Source organism: Cyrtonyx montezumae, unplaced genomic scaffold, assembly GCF_038088225.1.
Source record: "Cyrtonyx montezumae isolate F1298 unplaced genomic scaffold, pur_monq_1.0 scaffold_1, whole genome shotgun sequence".
Classification (NCBI taxonomy): domain Eukaryota; kingdom Metazoa; phylum Chordata; class Aves; order Galliformes; family Odontophoridae; genus Cyrtonyx; species Cyrtonyx montezumae.
Window position 1 is genome coordinate 10,130,550 of NW_027071825.1, and position 21,201 is coordinate 10,151,750.

The following is a 21,201-nucleotide window of genomic DNA, read 5'->3' on the forward strand; positions in this document are numbered from 1 at the left end:
AGTTATCAAACTTGTTGTCCAAGAAAAAACTTCGTTCAGCTTTCAGGATGGCTGTGCATTTTGTACAAAGGTGGCCTGTAACTTTATAAAAGCTTGAGATGCTCATTTGCTCCTTTAGAGAGGTGACAGAGAGAAAGAGACAATACAGACCATGTGAGGATAAAAGTAGAAAGCACCAGGAAATATATGTACATGTATATGTATTTTTTTTTTCTGAGGGAGCCTCTGATAAAACCTACATTGTGCTATGCCTAACTTTTATTATTCCCCCTTACAAATGATGATTTAGCACACCCTACCCACCACGATCAAGCTCCAAATCCTCTTGAACCCAGCTTGGCAGCTGTCTACCTAGGCTTCATCTAGAAGGCTTTGTATTGTCTTTAAAATGGCATCTTTCTAATGAGAGTGACACACAGTTGTACTTTTAAGCATATTTTTAATTAATCACAACTTAAAATTCATTCTTTGCCTGCATGTGCTTCCTTTTCCTACGAGGACAAGGTTCTTTTCAGAAAGACTGATTCAATTTCTCTAAACCACATTTCTTAAAGCAGTGGCTTCTACCACTCAATTTATTCTGACAAAATGAGGGAAAATTATACCACATGGGAGTCAAGCAAATTAAAATGGGTGTGTTCTGAAAATTTAAGAGGCAACTGGTTTCTAAAATATTTGCTAATTACATTAATTACATCCTCTTTCTGTACAGGAAGTATGAAGATGATTATGGGGCTAGGGGCGGTGGAAAGGGTGTTAAGCTAGCACATTATTAGACCAATTCCATCGAAACTTGTTCCTGTCAAACTTCCGCTCCATGCACATTAAAGCTGCAAAATGAGAGAAGCAAGGCTAAAGATACTTCGTTCCACATTCGAGGACAAAGCACAAACCTGAAGCATCCTGGGTCATGGGAACTCACAGAACCATCTGTTTTATCATAGTGGAAGAGTCTTGTATCTCTAAAGGTTATGTGTTATCCAGCTTTGATACCATGATCTTCTGTGTAATATTATCACTAGTATTTAGAAAGCACTTGTCACTTCTCCGCAGTTCAGGATAGGAAACAGAAACAAGGTTCTGGCTGGTATAACACCGTATAGTTCCCATGTTCATGAAGTAGCTACAAATTTCTGATGCATGTGCAGTTTTCCTCAGTGAGGCAAGTACCTATCGAACACTAAGAGCCAGAAATTGAAAACTTCCTTTTTTCCCTGATTATCTGAGAAAGGTCTCCTTGTTTTTGTTTGTTTGTTTGTTTTTGATATGTAAATATTTTGAAAAGTGACATTTTAGGAGAATTTCATTGCAGACTTGAACTAAAGTGGTTGCAGATTATGGGAAAAAGCAAAGATTCATTATCTAATGTGTATATGAGCTATGACATACATAAGATTTGGACTTTATTGCAGATTTTGGAATCTTGCTGAAATGTCTGTAATGGAACAACACATCTCTTGAAATGAAGCAAGGCCTTGAGCAAGGCTGCAGCTTGGGAGTGCTTGATCACTAGCCAAGGATTTCTTTCACAAGGTATCTGACTTTCAGTCAGTGACTGGATACCTCCTTGGAATAGCAGTGACATCTGTCTTAAGTACGGGCAGCCCTCTGTATGGATATAGGCACTTCAGTACTGGAAAAATGAAGGACAGTATTGGTTTTTGCAGCACAATGACATCAAATTAAAATTCTAGCAGACAAGGTTTACAGAGTTGACTAGCAATTCTGAACTAGGACTCATTATTTTTTCAAGAGAAGGGCGTGTACCAGCCCAAACACAAAGGCACAAAGATCAATCTTGCACTAGCACAAATGTATTACTTTTTTCTCTTGGATCCTTGACAGAAGAAAGACTTCAGAACACGCATTCTTCAGGGAGAGATAGGTTCTCATGGAAAAGGCAGATTACAGGAAAGGAGGAGGGATGAAATGTTGGTGCCTCGTGTTCTGAGCAGTGAGTGCTACAGGAATGAATGAGGTATCCTTGGACCCAGTCAGTGCTGATGTGTCTTGTGGCTTCTTTCCAGATTATGCCCATGTAACAGGGGCAGAACTTTAAGGCTTTGCTCCTTCTCTTGGATTTGGTCTCGTAGCTGTTGGATTTCAAGCATCTGCATTTCTATGATTTTCTCATTTTCCTTTTGTGCATTCAACCTTAGCACAGCTGGGCTTGACAGCATTTCACTGGAGGGAGCTAGAAGATAAAATCAGAGAGGACAGAGTAAAGGTCTAGCTCACAGTTCTTTGGAATAAGCAAAGAAAGGCATCTTTCAGCACTGAAGGAGAACAACTAAGCAGTAGTATTTTGCATGTTCACCAGAAGTTATAGGTACCATCAGGCAGACAAGCTGGAACAATACAAAGATAATAACAGAATTGTTCACTAAGGTCAAAGAGAGCTCCTGGAATGAACTCTTGACAGTATGCAGGCGCACATGAAGCATTACTCACCCATGTCTTGAATTGCTTGCTTCCTCTTGGTTAATCTTAGTGCTGACTTGAGGTCATGTACCTGACTACAAGCCACTGTCAGTTCTTGTCTCAAGTCATTAATTTCCTTAATCAGACTCACATTTTCCTGCAAAACCAATATACTCTATGAGGAAAAGGACAGGTACTATCTGGCTCAGCAACATGTCCTTGGAAAGGAAACAGGGCAGTGTAAAATCAACAAGCAGAAGATACTATATACTTGTGGAGCTAGAGCTATCAGTGCTTTACATATTTCAGATAAAACATGACAGAATTTTAATTACATAAGCTCAAGAAGCTAATATTTGTTTTGCTTTTCTGACTGCAGCTGCATTCTGAGACATCATCTTCCTTGCTGTTCCACAGAGAAGCTTGAGTCCTGCTCTGGGATTGATCCAATTAATTCAGAATTAAGATGTAGAATTCCCATTTCTTCCTTCACTCTGCATTATTTGGCTTTTCACCTTTACACCACATATCTATTCACTTAAATTATCATTATCTCCTTGCAGATCTTCAAAGATCTTTTCATTAGTTCTGACTGACATCACTTTCCAACTCCCTTTCCACATTATTAAATACATAAAGCATATATGCATATGGCATATAATACATATGGAAACTTGAGACACCTACTGCTAACATTTTGTTATGAGAAAAAGTTGGCCATGTATTTTTGTTCTTTTTTTAATCATTTCTTTGTTCCTTTTTTCAATCAGCTTTCAACCTATAAAAGTTCAATCCTCTAATTCTTTTTAACAGCCTACCACGAAGCATCTTCTTGAAGGTGTTGTAAAAGTACAAATTAATGTAATATGGTTTTCTTTCACACACTATATTGACAGCTTCAAAGTCTTCAGCAAAGGCAATATGGGCTAATACTAGTGAAAGATGATAAAACTGTTGCTTGATTCAGAAACAGGAGAACCACTAATTAAATATTTATTTTCTAATTCAGCAAGAATGGAATTCTACGTTTTACTCTAACAAAGACAGGGAAATACTCAGAGGCAGATTGTGGAATGTGTGAAGGTGTGAACTTGGGCAGGAACAGTTGTCCTTGCAAGGGGTTGTATTGGACAATAAATGCAGCATGAGTTGCTGAGCTTATGCAGTCTGATCTGAAGCCTTAATATTTTTTAGATTCTTTTTTGTTTAATTCAAGTTTAAAACACAGATGAAATTTAACTGCTATGTGTTTATCCCAGAACTTGATGCTGCTATCAGTTAAGATGTTCCTTTTGGCTTATTAGCAAAGTACATAGTGTCCTGTATAAGGTAATGTGAGCTACTTAGAAATGGCTTGTTGGGTGCTAGAAAGGGTGTTGGTTAATAATGATACTATTCTTCTGAAGAGGCATGATATCAAAACTTATCTTTTCAGAAAAACATCATTTCAGAAAAGGGATTGATCAAGTGCATGGAGGATGAGACCACCTGAAACTGCATATGATGCCTGGACACAATCATTGGCCTAGTAAGACCCTATAGTGCTGACTGCCAGAGACAGGGATGACGTGATGGAAAAGATGATCCTACAGATGCTTCAATTCAAGCAGTGTTACTTCAAGGTTTTTAGTATGTCTGTTCTTATGTATCCATGTGATCAAAGGGAATCATTACAAATACAGGAGGTTGGAGGGAAAACTACCAGTCCAGCAGCAGGCAACTGTCTATTGGTAAGAACAATTAAAATTGTTTTGACAGTTCCAATCATCTGTTGCAGCAGTTATTAATGGAATGTACCTATGAACAGTCACTCAAAGAGGAATGCACAGCTCTGAAGATGTAAGCACAACTGAGGAATAATAGAAATACAGAGCTAGAAGGCCATCAAGATGTCAGTTACTTGTTCAAAGCAAGCTCTATCAAAAGTTTGTCTAAACTAGTTTTTAAAGCCTCCTGTGATGGTCTGGAAGACCACGATAATTCCTCCTGGCTGTAAAGTCTCATTAATCTACTAGACTTCAGAGAACTGCTTTTTCTTTGAAGAAACCAGGCTGGTTAGAATCTTTGATACCTTCATCTTCCAGATGTTTTATTAATTTAGTTTTAATCATCATCTCACATTAGGCTTACTGGTCCAAGACACTGAGTATTATCATTATAAGCACCATCTGTCACCCTATTCCAGCAAGAAAATTCTTCAGGTTCTTTTCTGAAGCCATCCTGTTTTGTGCCAAAAGGAAACATCAAATTCACAGGAATAAATATATATATATATATTAAAATAAGGCCAAGGAAGAAGACTGCTTCTGCACAGGCCTGAAGGGGCACTATGGATAAATAACAATTTACAGATTATTTACATGAGGACTGAGGTCTAGAGATCCTGAGGAAGAGTAATAATTTAACAATGAAGAAAAGTGAGGGGAAAAGGAAATGCTGACTGAGCAGAAGGAGACTATGTTAAGAAGAGACTGAAAGTGCTGTCCTCCCAGGATGTTCACTGTGGGGCTCCATATCCTTTCATTTTCAGATGAAAACAAACTGGATCTTTGGCCTCAGCTGTCATAAGTTTATTTTGCATTGTGAGGAACAAAGATTCTGAGCAAGAGATCTTGATATGAATAGGCATAATAATTGCACGTTTCTGAGCTTCCTTGGAAAATCTGGATGAGAACAACGGAAAGTCCTTCTGAATTCAGAGCAGTAAGAATGGACCTATGCAACCAAATAAAGACAGTACCTTTTCTTTCTCCAAAATTACTTTCTAAACAGTGCAACATAGTAAGTGCAGCTTGGTTCTAACATGCAAATTGACGATGACAACAATGATAAATACTGTTTGAAGTAAAGTAAGTCCATAAATTACTTCAAAAAATCCAAGTAGCAGAGATGCCTTGTGTAGCAGAAATACTAAGTCACAGCCTGAAACAGTGTTGGAGCACCTGGTGGGAAGGCAGGACCAACCCAAGGGGAGCTCAGGTGCATACCCTGCACCTGAGTGACTGGAAGGGGTGGAGCCACGATCCACTCCTTCCCAGACCTCATTTAAGGGCTGGCAGTGGAGGTAGGGTATCTTGTTGGAGATCCCTGACTACTGGAGGCCTTACGGAGGTAAGAAAGCAGTGTTTCTTCTTTTGTTTCTGTGTCTGCACTTGTTCTCATTTGCTGCAGCCTAGGATTGTGCCACCCTGCTACTATCACTGTATTTTCCATTGCATTACACCCTATCTCCTTGGGAAATGGCAGACAAACAAGACTATCCACAAAACAGCAGCAATTTCTGGCAGAGATCTTGTTCTTTCTGCTCAGAAAGTTGTAGAGTACTAGTAGCTCAGTGAATATTATCCTTGAATAGAAGCACTTGAAAGCCCTAGTAGTTCCTGGCAAGGAAGCAAATCACAACTGTTTCAAAGTTCTGAAAATTTATAGCAGTACAGTGACTGAGGTCTATTTTGTGCACCTTCTCCTGTATAACAACATGAAAGGCTTGTTACCTGCATGATGCGTCTGTAAGCAGCTTGGTGGATTTCTTGATCCTTCACTACCTTCTTTTTTAAAGCTGCCAAATTTCTTTCAAGGTATTCTCGTTGTCTCATGTACTCGTACTGCAAATCTGTGTCTACCTCTTCCATCTCCACCTGAGAGGGCACAATGCTTTGCCTCAGTAAACATACTATTATCAAAATTCATCCACGAGAAGGAGGCAAAGGCTCTAACTCACCATTTCCAATTGCTGCACGTACTTGATGTAGAGCTCATGGATCCCAGCCTTCAGTTTCTTATAATCCTGAATGAAGCCCACACAATTATGAAGATCCATTTTAAATCGTTTGATGATAGCCTCCATGCTTTGCTTCTGTAATAGTAATATAGATGTGTTCCTACTTGTCTCACAGTAGGCTCTGACAGATACAATTTTCTAGAAAATCTTGCAGAAGAGGTGAAAGCAAGATATACTTGCATTTAGTTGTTTAAAAATACTGAAAACACCTGCAGTTAGGTATCTGCCTGATTGTGCTGTTAAGCCTGAGAGAATGTGTTGATTGAACTTGTGTATAAGTAACTGATCTTTTTTAACATCAGCTTGCTAATTTGCTTGCTGACTTAGAAGTTTTCTGCTTTTGTTCCTGATTTACAGATTCTCCTGTTCCCTGGTCCATTTACACAGCTCCCCCAAAGAACCTCTTTGCTCTTAATGCTTCTGCAGTGTTCCACCCTCCACAAACTTCATTATTCAGGACTGTGGGCTGTTGGAACAGTGGCTGTACCCTGTACCTTCTGCCTTTCTTTGTGCATCTCATTATTGGTTGCTTTGAGTTTCTGCTGTGATCGCGTGATATTTAGTTTCAACTGTATGTTCTCCTTGTGGAATTGTTTCAGTTCCCTCTCCGTCTGAAAGGAAGCAGAGGGAGGACATCAAAGCTAAGTGGAAACACGAAAAAACAACACATAACAGGAAAAATCAGACTGGAAAAACAGACTTGAGGGAGTAGACCCCCTTCATGTTGAATTGCATACGACACAAAAACAAGTCAATTTTGGAACAACACTGCCCTCTGCCAGAATATAGAGAAAACAGGAGGGGAAAAAAAAAAACAGCCTCCTTTCAAATGATGGGTATAAGTGATGTGATGCCTCTTGATTTCCTTGAGTTGGACTAGGGCTGTACTCTCCCCTGTGAATAAAAATGGGTTAGGTGAAAATTAATAATCAATACTGGAAAGAGCGAGTGCAACAGTAAAAACCATCAAGTAGTGAAAAGAAACAAATGTATGAAAAATTGTGATTATGTAGAAAAATGGTCACAGAAAGCACCAAGGGTGTTACAGCATTTACTGACATGAGAAAAAGGGATAAAGCTTTCATCGTGCTAGTCTGGCATGCATATAAGATGTTCACTAGCTTACTTTTATTTAAAAGGCTTTCATTCTAAATAAATAGACCTACAAAATCAAACAGGTCAGTGATTAGCAATGGATAGGTCACAGTAAGATTATATCACAAGTTGCTTCAGTGCTTTTGCTGCAAGCTAATTATGAACACAGAGGGAAGGTTCCAGGGATTAGTTGATGACCCAAATTCCTAAATTTGGTGGTGTTTGCATAAATCTGCAACTTTCTGAGAGGAGTTCTCTCTCTTCCTCTAGATCAGTAAAGGCAGTGTCTTACAGACTTTACAAGGTATGTGCAGAGGAACCACATAAGGTGATTTATTTTAAAGCAAAAATCATATTACTCAGTCTGAAATAAAACACTGAAACAGGAACTTAATTGTATTGGTCGCTGTTACCACATGATACAAAATTAAATACCTATTGTATTGAATTATCCTTGTTAGCTGTAAAACTATTGAATCAGTGTTGTGTGTCTTAGAAAGAAGACAAGGAACAGAGGAACCTCCATGAGATTGGCCTGGTCATCTTCATATTCAGCTGGAGGGTTTAGTAGCAGAGACCTAGAGTGTTACTCACCTCATGGATCTGCTCCTTCATTATTTTGCTGTCATTTTCACGTGATTCTATTTGCTTTCTAAACTGCTCTATTTTGTGATCCAGTACAAACTTAAACTTTTCCAGTTCCTCGTTTTTCATTTTTAAGTCATATATATCCTTCTCCTGGGGGGAAATATATACAGAAGCTTGAATCAGACCCAGCACTCTTGAGATACTTAAAATGAAGTGTGAATATGACATAGGCAAAAACAGCAGTCACAGGTCTAGTGGAAGTCTAGACTTTAGTTACAAATCTCACACATACTGGGTGGGAAGCAAGGGAGAAAGTAACACAGATAATGGATAATCCTACAAAGCTAGGAATGGGGGATGAGAAACTCAACATCCTATACTGAGTTGCTGAAGGAGAGCTTAAAACACTGAGGTCCCAAACTAAAGGCTTGGCAAATTCTTGAAGTTAAAACTGAGTTTCTGGCATGCGTTGTTAACACAACGCAGTACTACTAAAATAATTACTTTTAATAAGGGAGGGAGACTATGATCTCAATCAATTGTCCAGTTTCACCTTTTCTTGAATAGTGTTAGTTCTCTTCTCAATCTGTGTATTCAGTGTTGTGATGTCTTTCTCCAGTGACTTAATTATGCCTTGCAAATTCTGCTGTTCCAGTTTAATTTCCTCAATATTACTGTCTCGTTCTCTGAGCTCCTTCTGTAGGCTGTTCAACTAGACAGCAAAACAAAGTAAGAACTTCACAAGTTGTGCATCACTTAACCATCATACTCTAAGATAGCTTGTAGGCACTGCAGGATAAAGGAAATCATTTAATCTATTAATTTAATATTTGATATCACTTCATGAAGGGCGTTTAATGTTTTGGATTCTCTAGAAAAAAGTAAATAACTCAAGGACAGATGGATATATATATATTTTGCTGGGAAAACAGTGAGATGGGCTTTGAGAAATCATGGAGGCACATTTCACTGAAAAATGGAGAGTTACAAACCATGTGCAGGGAAAACAATCTTAGCAGACAGACTTTGGAAGCAAGAAGGAGATGAGGAGAGCAGACAGAAAGAGTCTCATATAAAAGAGAAGCACAAAGATCTCCAATTTCATATTGATTAGGACAAAGCAGTTGCAAATTAATTAGCTTGATCAAAATTAACTCTGAAATCTTTGAGAAATCTCCATAATATTGATCCATAATAGTTTGAATATTGAAAGCAATGGAAAAAATGAGTTGTCCTGCAGTGAAGAACTGGTATTCAGAAGCAGAAAGTGTGTGGATATTATGCCCAAGTATCAGCTTCAAATAACACTTGAGTCATGTGTATGTATTTACAGAATAAGTTAATAGGTCTTAACATGTCATTAAACACATTCAATCTTTGGCAACAGGTCTCCATGTGCAGACTCAATCCTATCACAGGATAAGAGATACCCTTTTACTCATGACTCCTATTTCTCCTTTCAGCTGCAGATTTGATTCCTTTTCTTCTACAAGCCGTCTCTCATATTTAATTTTGATTTCCTGGATTTCTTGGTCTTCGTCTTCTTCAATCTGTTTCTTAATTTCTTCATGTGCTTTAAGTTGCTGCCTCATATTCTCCTCTGCCTGCAGATAGGAGAAGTAAACATTAGAGAAGACAACAATAGATGACCAATAAAGAGGAGGAGAATTATTTATCTGCAATTGCATTTATCCCGGGAGGGCCTATATTTAGTGAACTCTCCAGCTTCAATTGCAGCAATAGCATTCAAGGTAACAACTTCCTAGGGGATTGAAGTCACTTCAAAAAATGACTTAAGACAAACACAAAAAATCTTAAAACTCAGATGCTTAAAGTTGAGATGACTACAAAATAAATTTAAAAAAATATATCTGAAAACCTAGCCCAAATTAGCAAACTTATCCTCGTAAATGCAAACCTGGGCATCATTTGAGAAGACCTTTCTAAATTGCTGTTTCTTGTCCACTAAGAACAATAAACACTCAGTTTTGTATCAGTTGCTGCATTACTTGCATCTCACATTTTTTTCCTTAGATCTTTCCGAGTTGGTGTTGCAATGTAGAGGTGCAGACAGTAGCACTGATGGAATTTATTGACATTAGTTATACCAGCATCAGTTATCTGGCTGAGTCTTTGACTTTCAGGTGGAGGAGTTTCATTGAAGTACTTAGGGTATTCCTGTTTCCTCCTCAAATTATGCAGGCAGGAACCTCAGGGACTTGGTGACATTGATTTCAGTGGACAGAAGCCAGTTTAGAAATGTTATCTCTTTACCAGAACAAGGTGATGTAACCTTTATCCAGTTACAGTATCTTCTAACCCCTATTAATAAAAAGGAATTCTTGGATGGAGGAAACAGAGGCGAAGCTGAGAATATCCAAGGATGTTCTTCTCACCACGCTACTGTGAATGTATGAAGCCCCCAAAAGTTGGTAACTCAGCTGGGATTTTCCTCATTACTATTGTCTGTTGACATACATCCCCCCCAAGGTCACAGGCAGATTAGAAATTGCATGGAGTGTGTCAACTTTCCCTCTAGGGATCATTTCATCACAGCTGGAAATAAAAGTAGTCAATAACTCAAACTGCCAATCAAATTTCATACCTCCTCCAACAGAAGAGTTTTCTCATTAAGTTTACCCTCATAATAATCTGTTAGCTCTTCCACAGCCCTGCTTTTGCTTTCCTGCAAATTGTGCAGTTGTTTCTCATATTCCTCCTGCATCCTCTGGGAGTTTACTTGCAGGTCCTGGTATTTCTCATTTTCCATCAACAGTTTCTGGTTACTGTCAGATTCTGGAACCAGGAAACATATGGAACTGATAAAATGCATAGAAAAGAGAGATGTATTCTATCCTTCTACTACTATCAGTGTCTTGTTTTCTACTGTCTTTTTGGCAGCTGGTTGCAATAAATTACACTACAAGCACCACATTACTTTCCTTATCGGGTATACAGGGCTTTTAGGCTCTATGGCCATACAAAATTCTACATCAGAAAACTGTCTCTTGGGTTTCCTGCTCTTCCTTTTACTTTTATCAGTTCATTAATAATGCCTGTTCTAAAACTGCCATTCACTTTTCTCAGTTGTGCCTCTGAATATTGCTGTATCCCTGAAGACTGCAACAGAAAAAAAAATGTTTCGGCTTGAGTAAGTGCAAAATGCACACCAAAATCTCCTATTCTGCCACTATGAAAAATGGACAACAGTCAATCTAGGCTTTCCCCTGAAAATGCCAGCTATGACAGGAATGTATAAGCACAACTGCTACAGAGTGGATTTGAGGTTTGGTACTAATTTTTTTTATTTGTTTTATATTGACTAAAAACCTGGGATCCAGGTATTTCCATGTTGTATGCTCTGTACATGATTAGCTTGGTTGTTGAACAGTATGGCACCACGAGTCTTGTGCAGTGAGCTATAACTGAGGAAATTACTAATCTCAGGAACAGGACACCTAAGAATGTGCACATGGACATTTTATCTTATGTTCACACATGCAATGTGGTCTAGACAAACTTTTGGCCTGCTCTACCTATATAACACACATGCCTTTTTTCCTTTTATCTTGCTCTCGAATAATCCCTCTCCTTTGCATTACTTGCAGTGTCCAAATTCTGTATTCTTGCCCATGGTGATGAACACATACAGAACAGAATCTAATACACTTCCTCCAGACTCTAGTTACAATCACTTATTATAGCCTAACCTAGGTCTTGCATCTCCTTGGCATGTTTATTCATCAGCTCAGATAGTTGAAACTGGTGCTGCAGTTCCTGATTATCTTTTTCTGCCTGTAAAATCTGGGAAAAAAAAACAGAAACAACAGAAGTTTGAAAATAAGCAAAGCAGTGTCTAAATCCTTTGTATTTTTACCAAGGCTGGGGAACAGATACACAACAGAATGAGGTTTGAAATCCCTCACTGAAAAAGCATGCCATGTATTATTAAGCTGAGTTGTCCCAGGGAGTCACTATGAAAAATTACAACACTAAGGAAAGGTAAAGAAAAGTTGCAAATGGAGTTCATTGTATAATTCTAATTTAACAAGAAAAGTTTGTGAGCCACAAAAACCTCCATATGTTTGTGTGTGCCTGCTTGAGGAGAATACATTGTTCTGCAAAGTGTTGTCCAGATATCAAAGTTCAAGCTGCTCATTTGGAGCAACTTTGAAGTCCTAAAACACTGACATTTGCACGGAATGACAAAACTAGGTGAAAGTAAGGTTTGAATGCTGTTTATTTGGCATGTTCTACTACCACTGCAACTTAATTTTCTAAAAAGGCACAAAGAACTTGGAAAAAAAAAGAGTGAGAAAATGCTCAGAAAACTTGGAGGGGACTACCACAGGTACATTTTACATTACTTTCTTCGTATAAGAACTATATGGCTTTTGCATCAGCAGGAATACTCCATTTGCCTACTGGACACAACAATTAGAGAAGTTAGTCCCAACCATGCTGAAATTGTCATTTTGTTCCATCTTAATACACACTGGTTGTCGTATAGGAAGTGCAACTTGCTTGAATAGAACTTTTATTTGCTTTCAGAAGCATTTGCTTGCAAGCCTATAATCAACCAGCCCAAAGAGGTTTCAGTGTAGCTGAGATGACAACAATTCTGAAAAGATCTGAAGAACTGCAGAAGAAAACTGGCACAGGTAAAATGCAGTTAAAGGAATGAATACGTAAGATGTGAGCAGGTGAGGAAGAATAGAGAGGTTAAAACTCTGTTTATTTAAATGCAAAAGAACAACAAGAAAAGCCTGAGAGCCTAAGAGCTTACTTGGAGAAAACTTCAAAGTAAGTAAACTTCACAAAAAAATCAAGAGCAGAAACTCATCAGAACATTTGCAGAGCCAAAAGACAAGAAAGTTATAACAGGAGCATTTGATGACAAATGACCGTAGAATAATAAAACTAATAAGTACCTAGGCAAGTTTTCTCTCTGGAATCCTTTATGTGCAGTCAAATACTTTTTGAAGGGACTACATACAGCTTAACAAAATAAATGCTAACAAATAGCACTTATAGGAGAATATTATAGGAGAACATTTACTGTGAAACTTGAAAAGAACATAAGGATGACAGAATTGAATCATGGTGTTTTTGGTGTGTAATCTCTCACCTCAAGCCATTTGACTGACAGTGAAATTGCACCACCTGTATGCTAATCCTGAATAGGGTCCTGAAATACAGCAATTATAGATCTACCGTGTGGTGTGTGCATTTGATAGAATAACTAGACACATAAGTAAGACACAGGGAGAAATTATTATGGCTTTTGCTTTTCAGGGAAGCCTTCCTTCATTATAGCAGAGAAACCAATAAGAGGATACAGTTTAATTGTTTAAAAAAACACAACATACAAGACTCCTCACTGAGTGTTCTTGAAAGTGCTAAGCAACCAAAACATAAAGAAGGAGGCAGGAAAATGAACAACTGTAGAAGGTGCAAGTTGCGTGTGATGGAGCTTTTTAAGGCACAGCCCCACTTCTACCCATGGGTGATGGATCTTACTGAGCCTTGGTCTCAGGCAAAAGTTATTGCTGAAAATGCTGATGTTGTTTTCTCCTAGATAGCCTACTGCTTCCTGTCAGTACTTGTAGGATAGTTCACCCAAAGAATAGGTTCATGCTTTACAAATATCAGGAACATCTTTGTTGGAAAGGAATGTTGCATTCTTCAGCTGCCTTGTGGTATTCATACATACATAATGCAAGCTTGAATTTTTCTCAAAAGGGGAAGACTTAGTATTTGGTACTGCAGTATGAATCATACCTGGTGTTTGTTTTTAAGGGAGTCTATTTCCTGAGTGAAAGTCTCTTCTAATTCCTTTATTTTTTCATAACAGCTCATGTCCTTGAGACGTAACTGGTAGTCGTTTTCTGTCTGTAGCTCCTTGACACGAATCTGCAGCTCTAGCATTGCTCGATTCTATTAGGACATGGATGAGAAGATAGTTCTAACAGAGAGATTATTTACCATCACCAACAGTTTGTTAAGGTTGCTGTATCTACTTCTGAAAGACAGGCTTTGCAGAGAGTTTTCACCAAGACAGGCTAACAAGTTCCAGAAGCAAGTTTCTTTATTATTATATGAGATGGTTTACAAAAATACAGCTGACCCCTCCACCACATTAAAACTGCCTACAAGTGTCTGGGGAAAGTATTAAAGAAAAGTTGGAATTCTTTTTTACGCTTGCTGCTCATACAATGCTGTTTGCATGTTAACACTCGTCTACTTGCTGTAACCCTTTCTTATGAAGAAAGACATGCAAGTTCTCTTAGACAAAGGGCCATACAGGAGCACCTAGTCACAAACTTGCAAATGTAAGTCACAAACTGCAAACTAGGAATCTTATGGTTTGTATGCACAGGTTGAGCCTCTTACCTTCTCTTCTATATCAGATTTCAAGATCAACACCTCCTTAGCATATTCAAATTCCTTTTCCCTTTTCAGTACCCCTTCTTTCTTATCATATAGCTTCCAGAAGAATATAGAGCCATCTTCTGAGGCGGTCAGCAAAAATAGGTCATCATTTGTTACAGATATCTTAGAAGGAAAAGACAGTGGAACGATTATAATAGAGAGAAGGAAGAACAGATATATTGATATATCATATTTTATATATATTATATAAGATCTTATATTTTTATATCATATTTCTTTATATCATATTTTGCTTCCCACCCACTTATTCTGTCATTTCCACCACAGTCTATAGTGGAAGTTTTAACATAACCCAACATCCTCTACTCCTATTCCACCCAGGTCCAGAAAACTTATTTTTTTTTAATCCCAAACCTGCTTATCCAGAAATGCCTATTTCTTGAGACTTCTGTGAATGTCCTAATCTTCACTCTCCACAAGCACGCTCAGCCTTAATTATAACATATTATGAAAGGGGAAGGAGAGTTGGTGCTAAATGAGATGTGTACAACTGACATGGCAAAGAAGAAAAAGTATTCCTTGTTACCTTTGTAACAGCACCTGCGTGGGCTTGATACTCATCGAATTCCCTGCTCAAAGGTAATGGGTACTTCATAGCTCGTACTGTCCCCAGAGAGGTACCAACAAATACCATGTCACCAGAATGAGAAACAGCTACTGCAGTGTAAACAACATCAAAAGCAGGCACTTCATGCTGGATCTAAAAAAAACAACCCACAAAGAAAAACACCACATTGCATTACGTTCTCCAAAGCTATTTAATTACTTACTGAATGAGCAGTTATCATATTGCTGCCTGTAGCAAATAAAGCAGTTACAAGAATCCATGTGTCTATAAGGGTAAAGCCAATAATGATTGTATTGAACATTAGACATGTGCAGACTTAAAATTTTAAGCCAAGTTCCACAAGTCAATCTCTTCTGAATAATGAAATGCTTATTACATACAATTTAGCATTGCTCTGGACAGAAAAATATATATGTAGCCTACAGGGGTATGTCTAATACTGGAACTAATATTTCAGAGTAAGATTTGATACAATATTGCAAAGTCAGTTTGTTTGCTGGATTAGAAGATTTGGAGGCAAATCAAAGTAAAATTAGATGTAAAACTACAACAAAGTCTCAAGTTTAATGGTAAAGGTATAAAAACACTAGAAAACTGTCTGTAAATCAAAACTGGGTTCAGTGGATGACAAGAAAACCAAAGCATTAGCACCCTCCCTAAAGAACTTAGCAAAATCCCACAGCATATGTTAGCAGCTCACCGAAGACTCGGAAATTTCTTTGAGAGTTCGATCAGATCCAACAGCAAAGATGAGTTTGGACTTGGAATACAGAGCAATACCGTTGTAGACGCAGGATGTGAGCACGCACTCCGTCTCCCTTTTACCTGTTGATAAGTTCCACCCATACACAGCACCATGTGTGTCACAGGAGAAACATTTTGAATCATCTGCACTCCATTTAACTGCACATATCTGGCAAACACAAAACATATGAGGGAGACAACATACAAGTTATTTTAATGGTAAATCCATGACAACTTTGGAATCACATTTCTAGGTTTTACTTAACGTAATTGTTTTTCAGCTAACTGAATTTCAGCATTAAAAAAATCATTACAAATTACCTTATGATCACACTGACAAAAAAGCTCATTTCTATAATAAGCAGTTCATTTTGTTTTCATACTTTACTATTGGAACATTTTTTCCTAGTTCAGCTATCTGCAAATCATTCTTCAACATAAGGACAGACTCTTCAGATGCATGTAGTGTACACGTACACTAAGTAGGAAAGCTGACTTTTGCATTTGAGGTTCTAATTTTTGGGCCCATTTCTGTTCAAAGATTGTACTTTACCTCTTCTAAATGCATCTTAGGAATTAGTTCATAAGTTAATGAATTGTAGTGTATAGGATTTGTTTACTAACCTTCCCATTATGTCCTTTTAAATTATTAGTATTCTCAAAGGTAGTGCAGGAATATATTTGAATCACATTTCCATTAACTGCAGCAAAAAGATGGCCTCCATTACTGAATGAGCACTACAAAAAGAAAATATCCACACATTAGTGTAGACGCAGTGGATATAAAAAGTCACAGTTTCATTCCAGTGTTATCATCTAATGTCTGAATGACATAATCATGACATAATCAGCCTCTTACCACTTTCATAACTGGTGTTTTCCCCTAAACAATTCAGTCCTCTGGTATTTCTGACCAAAATCCTTCAATGGTTCCCATACCCACAGTTACGCACCAGTCCAGACTCATTTTCCAATAGTCAGAAATATGTTCTCTCTGCTTTTACATCCTAAATCCTACTAGGATCTGTCAGGCAGGATGCTATCTTCTGTCACAATTTTCCCCACTCTGCTCCCTGTAAGTCTCCAGTCTCATTCTTGCATCATTCCTTACCTCTCCACACTTTCTTATAGGGAAATCCTTGAAAACATGCATGTTGTCATACAGCAGACTTATAAATCGTAGTCTGTCAGAAAACCCAACCAAACAGAAAAGGCCAGTGGGGTGAAGTGCAACTGTGTATGCTTCCTCCCAAAACTCCTTATACAGCTCCAGAGTGCTGAAAGAGAAAACCATTGTGCAGTATGGAACAGTACAAACTCCCTGCGAATGTTTCTGGAGATTCTTTTTCCAAAACACATTACAAGGTTACCACAAACGTTGCTAATAGAGAAGGCTTTGGATTCTATTGGCACTACATTTTAAAGACACTGCATATTCATACTGCCCAAAGCTTATCAGTAAGACCATTTGTATCCCACACCATGCAAGACTTCTACCAGAACAACACTGTTATTCACATGAAATTGATGCTGCCGACAGCTAAACACAATTAAAAAAAAAAAAGAAAGAGGTAGTAACAAACAAAAACAACTCTACTTTGTTTTGTAATTCCAGACACGAACAGATTTGTCCAGGGAACAAGTAGCAACAATGGGTCTCCGAATACAGATGTCCAGACCCGTGATCGAAGCAGAATGTAATGGGAAATGTAGATATTCAAAATAACTTGATTCTTCCTGAAAAAAAAAGGATAATATTAAAAAAAAACAACACACAAATATTTCCCTGTGGGCAGAAAATCAGGTAAGAATTTATCATAGCTCTTTGTGTACAGTAATCAAATAGGTTTGAGGGAACCACTTAATCCTGTCACTGCTCCTGCCTGAATAGCATCCCTGAAACAGTGTTAGAATCATTTTAACTTTGTAATCAGGAAAAGTGATGCAGGCAGTATGTAAGCACCACAGTTCTCATACATCAGGGAAAGAACATAACTGGAGCTGTCTAAATAAACACAAGTTAGATAAAGAAATGAAACTGGACCTGAAAGGACTCAGTTAAGACCTCGTGGGCTGACAGATATTTAAAAATAACTGCCTGCTGAACGATAAGCGAATTAATCAGCATGTTTAACTATTCCATGCTGGATATCAAGCACTGATACAATTTTAGAATGCATCCAGAAAAAGATTCCATAACTGCAAAACCCTTTCCTATAAATATCTTTTCAGTATTACTTTATGCAGGTTAGTATTTAACTTCATTTAATTTCATTACACATTCATCTCCTGCATTTGTATTATTTAATTCCTTCTAAGCAAAAATACTTTTTTATTATTTTTGTCCTTCACAAAAGGGTTTCACTTCTAACTAGAACTTCAGAAACTATTGTTTTACAATCAGGCAAGCTTCCCAAGGCTGCTTCAGCTTACTGTTACATTAAAGTTTCTGCATCTTACAGTATAGCATAAACTATCACAATTACACTAAAAATCCCTTACTTAAGTGGTCTGATAGTGACATGCATCCTTAAATGGTCTTAGCAGTATCCTTTATCGCTATACTGACTAGAATCTGGTGTGCATATAGAGGGGTACAGAGAGAGATGCTTCCACAAAAGGCTACTGAAATACAGAAATACAGCCCTCAGAAGCAGACAGAGCACTTCATACATGTGTTTTAAGTGTCCAAAGCCTAGCTAATAGATTTCATGAGAACACAACACAGAAAGTGACACTGAATGGTCTGTGCCATTACAACACACCCCCTACTGGAAAAGTTGGCTGTGGAATGTGTAAAGATTGCACTCACCTTCAAAAAATCTGTGGAGGGCATAGTAAACATGTAAAGCTGGTTTTTAGTTGTGCTAACAACCATTGCTTCCTCAGAGGGGCTGAAGCATATACATATAATGTCTTGTCTCCCTGACGGCTTTGGCACAGTGGTGAACAGGTCCTGAGGAAGCTGCACAAGAAATGCATCCAATGGGGTATTCCAGGTCTCCATATTCTAGTAGTAGGCACTCTTGCACTCTTGCACTCACACACACACACACACACTTTTGCTGAAATATCACCCTAATAAGCATATATGCAATATCAGTAAGAAAAATCACATGGCAAACAGCATAAAAGTACTGACAGGCAGGGAATAGCATTCAAGATAGCCTACCTGTACCTTTAACATCTGAGCATTAGAGGATATTTCAGCAGTAATCTTAAGTATTCAAGTTAAAAAGCAAATCGGTGTCTAAAAGACATTAAGCAAAAAAACCTAGAAAGTATCAATGCCTGGAAACTGTGATATCAGAATAACCACTTGTACTATATCATTCAGGTGGATATTACCTGAATTACTGGCAGCCTATTTGCAACAGATTGCTTGTCAACAGACCACATAGGCTACATCTCCAAAGATTCATCTATCAGTGTGAGCTCTAGCAAATCCCTTCCTTTTTACATCACCAGGGCACTTAGCTCATGCTTATAATGTACTTTAACACTGCTAAGAATTACTGTTAATAACTGAATCAGAAGCAGCCCTCCTGCCCACAAAAACAGAACCCTACTTCATAATTGCTTGCAAAAGCTTTTTCTCCCCTACCCAGATTTCTTGACTCTCCTTGTAGACTTCCTTCTTGTCGGTCTTCTCAAACAGAAGAACAACCCCTGGGCTAGACGAACATGCAAAACCTTTGGAATAAGATGCAAGTGCAGATATTTGAGGCAGAGAATCCTGTAGTGAATCATTGTCTTCAGAGGTTGGTTCACAAGGGACATCAAAACAACTGCAAGCAAGAAACGCATAAAGTCTTCAGAATAAAAGGGACCAAAAAGAAAGTTTATTAGCAGCATCAAAAATATCATAATCTATTCATGAACTGAACAGGAAGGAAGTGAGTGGTGTGCAACAAATCTTCATGCACAAGTATTTTGCAAAGATTTACCTCGCATAATCTTTTGTTCTTGCACCTTCTTCTAGTTTCTTGGGTGGTTTCCTGTACTCTACATCTGTCTGCCAGAGTAGCTCTCCGGTTTCAAACAGAAGAAGTTTGCCTGTGGCGGTGCCACATATAATTTCTTCCTCAGACAGCCATGCATGGCACAAGTAGTTTTGTGGCTCTCCCTTTTGTAAATTCACCTGCTTCAAAGTTCCTTTACTGTACTTAAAGAGTTTAAAAAAGCCATTTCCAGTAATACAAAGCCGTGCATTGTCTTGAGGACTAAAGCTCACCTATGGAACAAAAGAGAGGAATTATTTTACACAGCTATGTTCACCTGCAGGAAAATAAAATACATCATATATGTTCCTGATATACCTGTTCTAGAGAGGTATAAGATACAGGAAAACAAACAAGGGAAAAAAGGTTCACAGAAACGTGGAAGAGACTAAGAAATACACATTGCAGTTTTCCTCCTTTCAGAACTGTACATATCAATGTGACGCATGGTGTTATGGATACATTAATTCTGTTAAACTAAGAAGCCATCAGAATCACAGTATAATAAGGAAGAGGAGGTTATCTCTGCCTTTTAGGATCAAGCAAGGTAAAATTATATCTTCACCAGGTTTTCCAGGTAAGCAGCTACTTGAAAAGTACCAGCCATTCTTAAAAGTCAGGAAGAATTTCTGTATTTCAGGAAAGGCAAAGCTTACTCGTAATGCATTTTAATTTGTGTAAATGGGTGTGTACCAGTGGGCTAATCGCCCTGATCCCCAACATGAAGGACAGCAGGGGGAGCTAGAAATGACTTTTCCTGCTCAACGTGACTATAGGCTGCACTCGTCTTCACAGTCACTCTCCTCTCTCCATGGACTGAGCTCACGAAGCTGGCTGTTTGCCCCAAGTTCACCTCTGCTTGTAGACGTACCCCAGAACCGCCTGTTCACTCTGTCCCCCCTCATGAGCCCCCTTCGAATAATGAGTCGCTCTTTTCTGCTGCTGGGCTACCCCCAGCGGCCGTTACCTGGCAGACACCGCTGCCCGCGGCCTCGACGTGCACCGCGGCCAGCAGCCGCTGCTTCTCCCATAGCCACAGGGCGAGGTGCACCTCGGGAGGGCCGGTGGCGGCCGCCAGGTGCCGGCCGTCGGGGGAGAAGGCCAAGGACACCGCCTCTCGCGCCGGCAGCTCGGCGGCGGTCAACGTCCTCCGGCGCCGCGGCGGCCCCTCCGTCAGCTCGTACACCGTCAGGGCCGGCTCCTCCGCCGCCGTCTCGGAAACGGCCAGGTACCTCCGGCTGCGGCTGACGGCCAGCGCACGCACGCCCCGGCTGTTCTCGCGGCCTGCGGGGAGTAGAGGGGTCAGGTCGGGGGCGGCCGCGGGCGGCGGGGCCGGCCCGGGGCTGGACGGGGGCTGCCACCTGGGATGAACTTGTGCCATCTCTGCTCGGTGTGGAACTGCGCGCAGGCCGCCCCCGCGGCGTGCAGCACCAGCCGCTCCTCCAGGAAGCAGACGCCGCCGGACACCGCGGGCCGGCAGCCGAAGACGGCCGCGGGCTCCGCCGCCACCGACCACATGACGCTTCCGCCGTCGCCGCGGCAACCGTGCG

General features: G+C 39.3%; 1 protein-coding gene across 1 annotated transcript; it reads right to left on the bottom strand.

Annotated features, from left to right (window-relative positions):
* Window positions 1-1,994: 1,994 nt before the first annotated feature.
* CFAP57 (cilia and flagella associated protein 57) lies at window positions 1,995-21,169 on the bottom strand. Its single transcript, XM_065746425.1, has 22 exons — window positions 21,013-21,169; window positions 20,619-20,935; window positions 19,598-19,884; window positions 19,255-19,462; window positions 18,463-18,615; window positions 17,248-17,387; window positions 16,762-16,927; window positions 16,275-16,388; window positions 15,607-15,819; window positions 14,865-15,038; window positions 14,279-14,440; window positions 13,667-13,822; window positions 11,596-11,689; window positions 10,491-10,681; window positions 9,316-9,489; window positions 8,439-8,597; window positions 7,892-8,035; window positions 6,697-6,813; window positions 6,143-6,277; window positions 5,916-6,059; window positions 2,452-2,578; window positions 1,995-2,194 (listed from the first exon to the last, which is right to left on the bottom strand). Exons 1-22 carry the CDS (start codon window positions 21,167-21,169, stop codon window positions 1,995-1,997), a joined length of 3,732 nt encoding a protein of 1,243 aa, XP_065602497.1.
* Window positions 21,170-21,201: the final 32 nt, after the last annotated feature.

Excerpts from the sequence above, each read along its gene's own strand:
- CFAP57 (XM_065746425.1), bottom strand. The coding sequence starts at position 21,169 with ATGTGGTCGGTGGCGGCGGAGCCCGCGGCCGTCTTCGGCTGCCGGCCC. Across the intron at positions 11,690-13,666 it reads CCCTTAAAAACAAACACCAG|ATTTTACAGGCAGAAAAAGA; the intron begins GTATGATTCATA and ends TTTTTTTCCCAG. Across the intron at positions 9,490-10,490 it reads AAACTCTTCTGTTGGAGGAG|GCAGAGGAGAATATGAGGCA; the intron begins GTATGAAATTTG and ends TCCTATCTGCAG.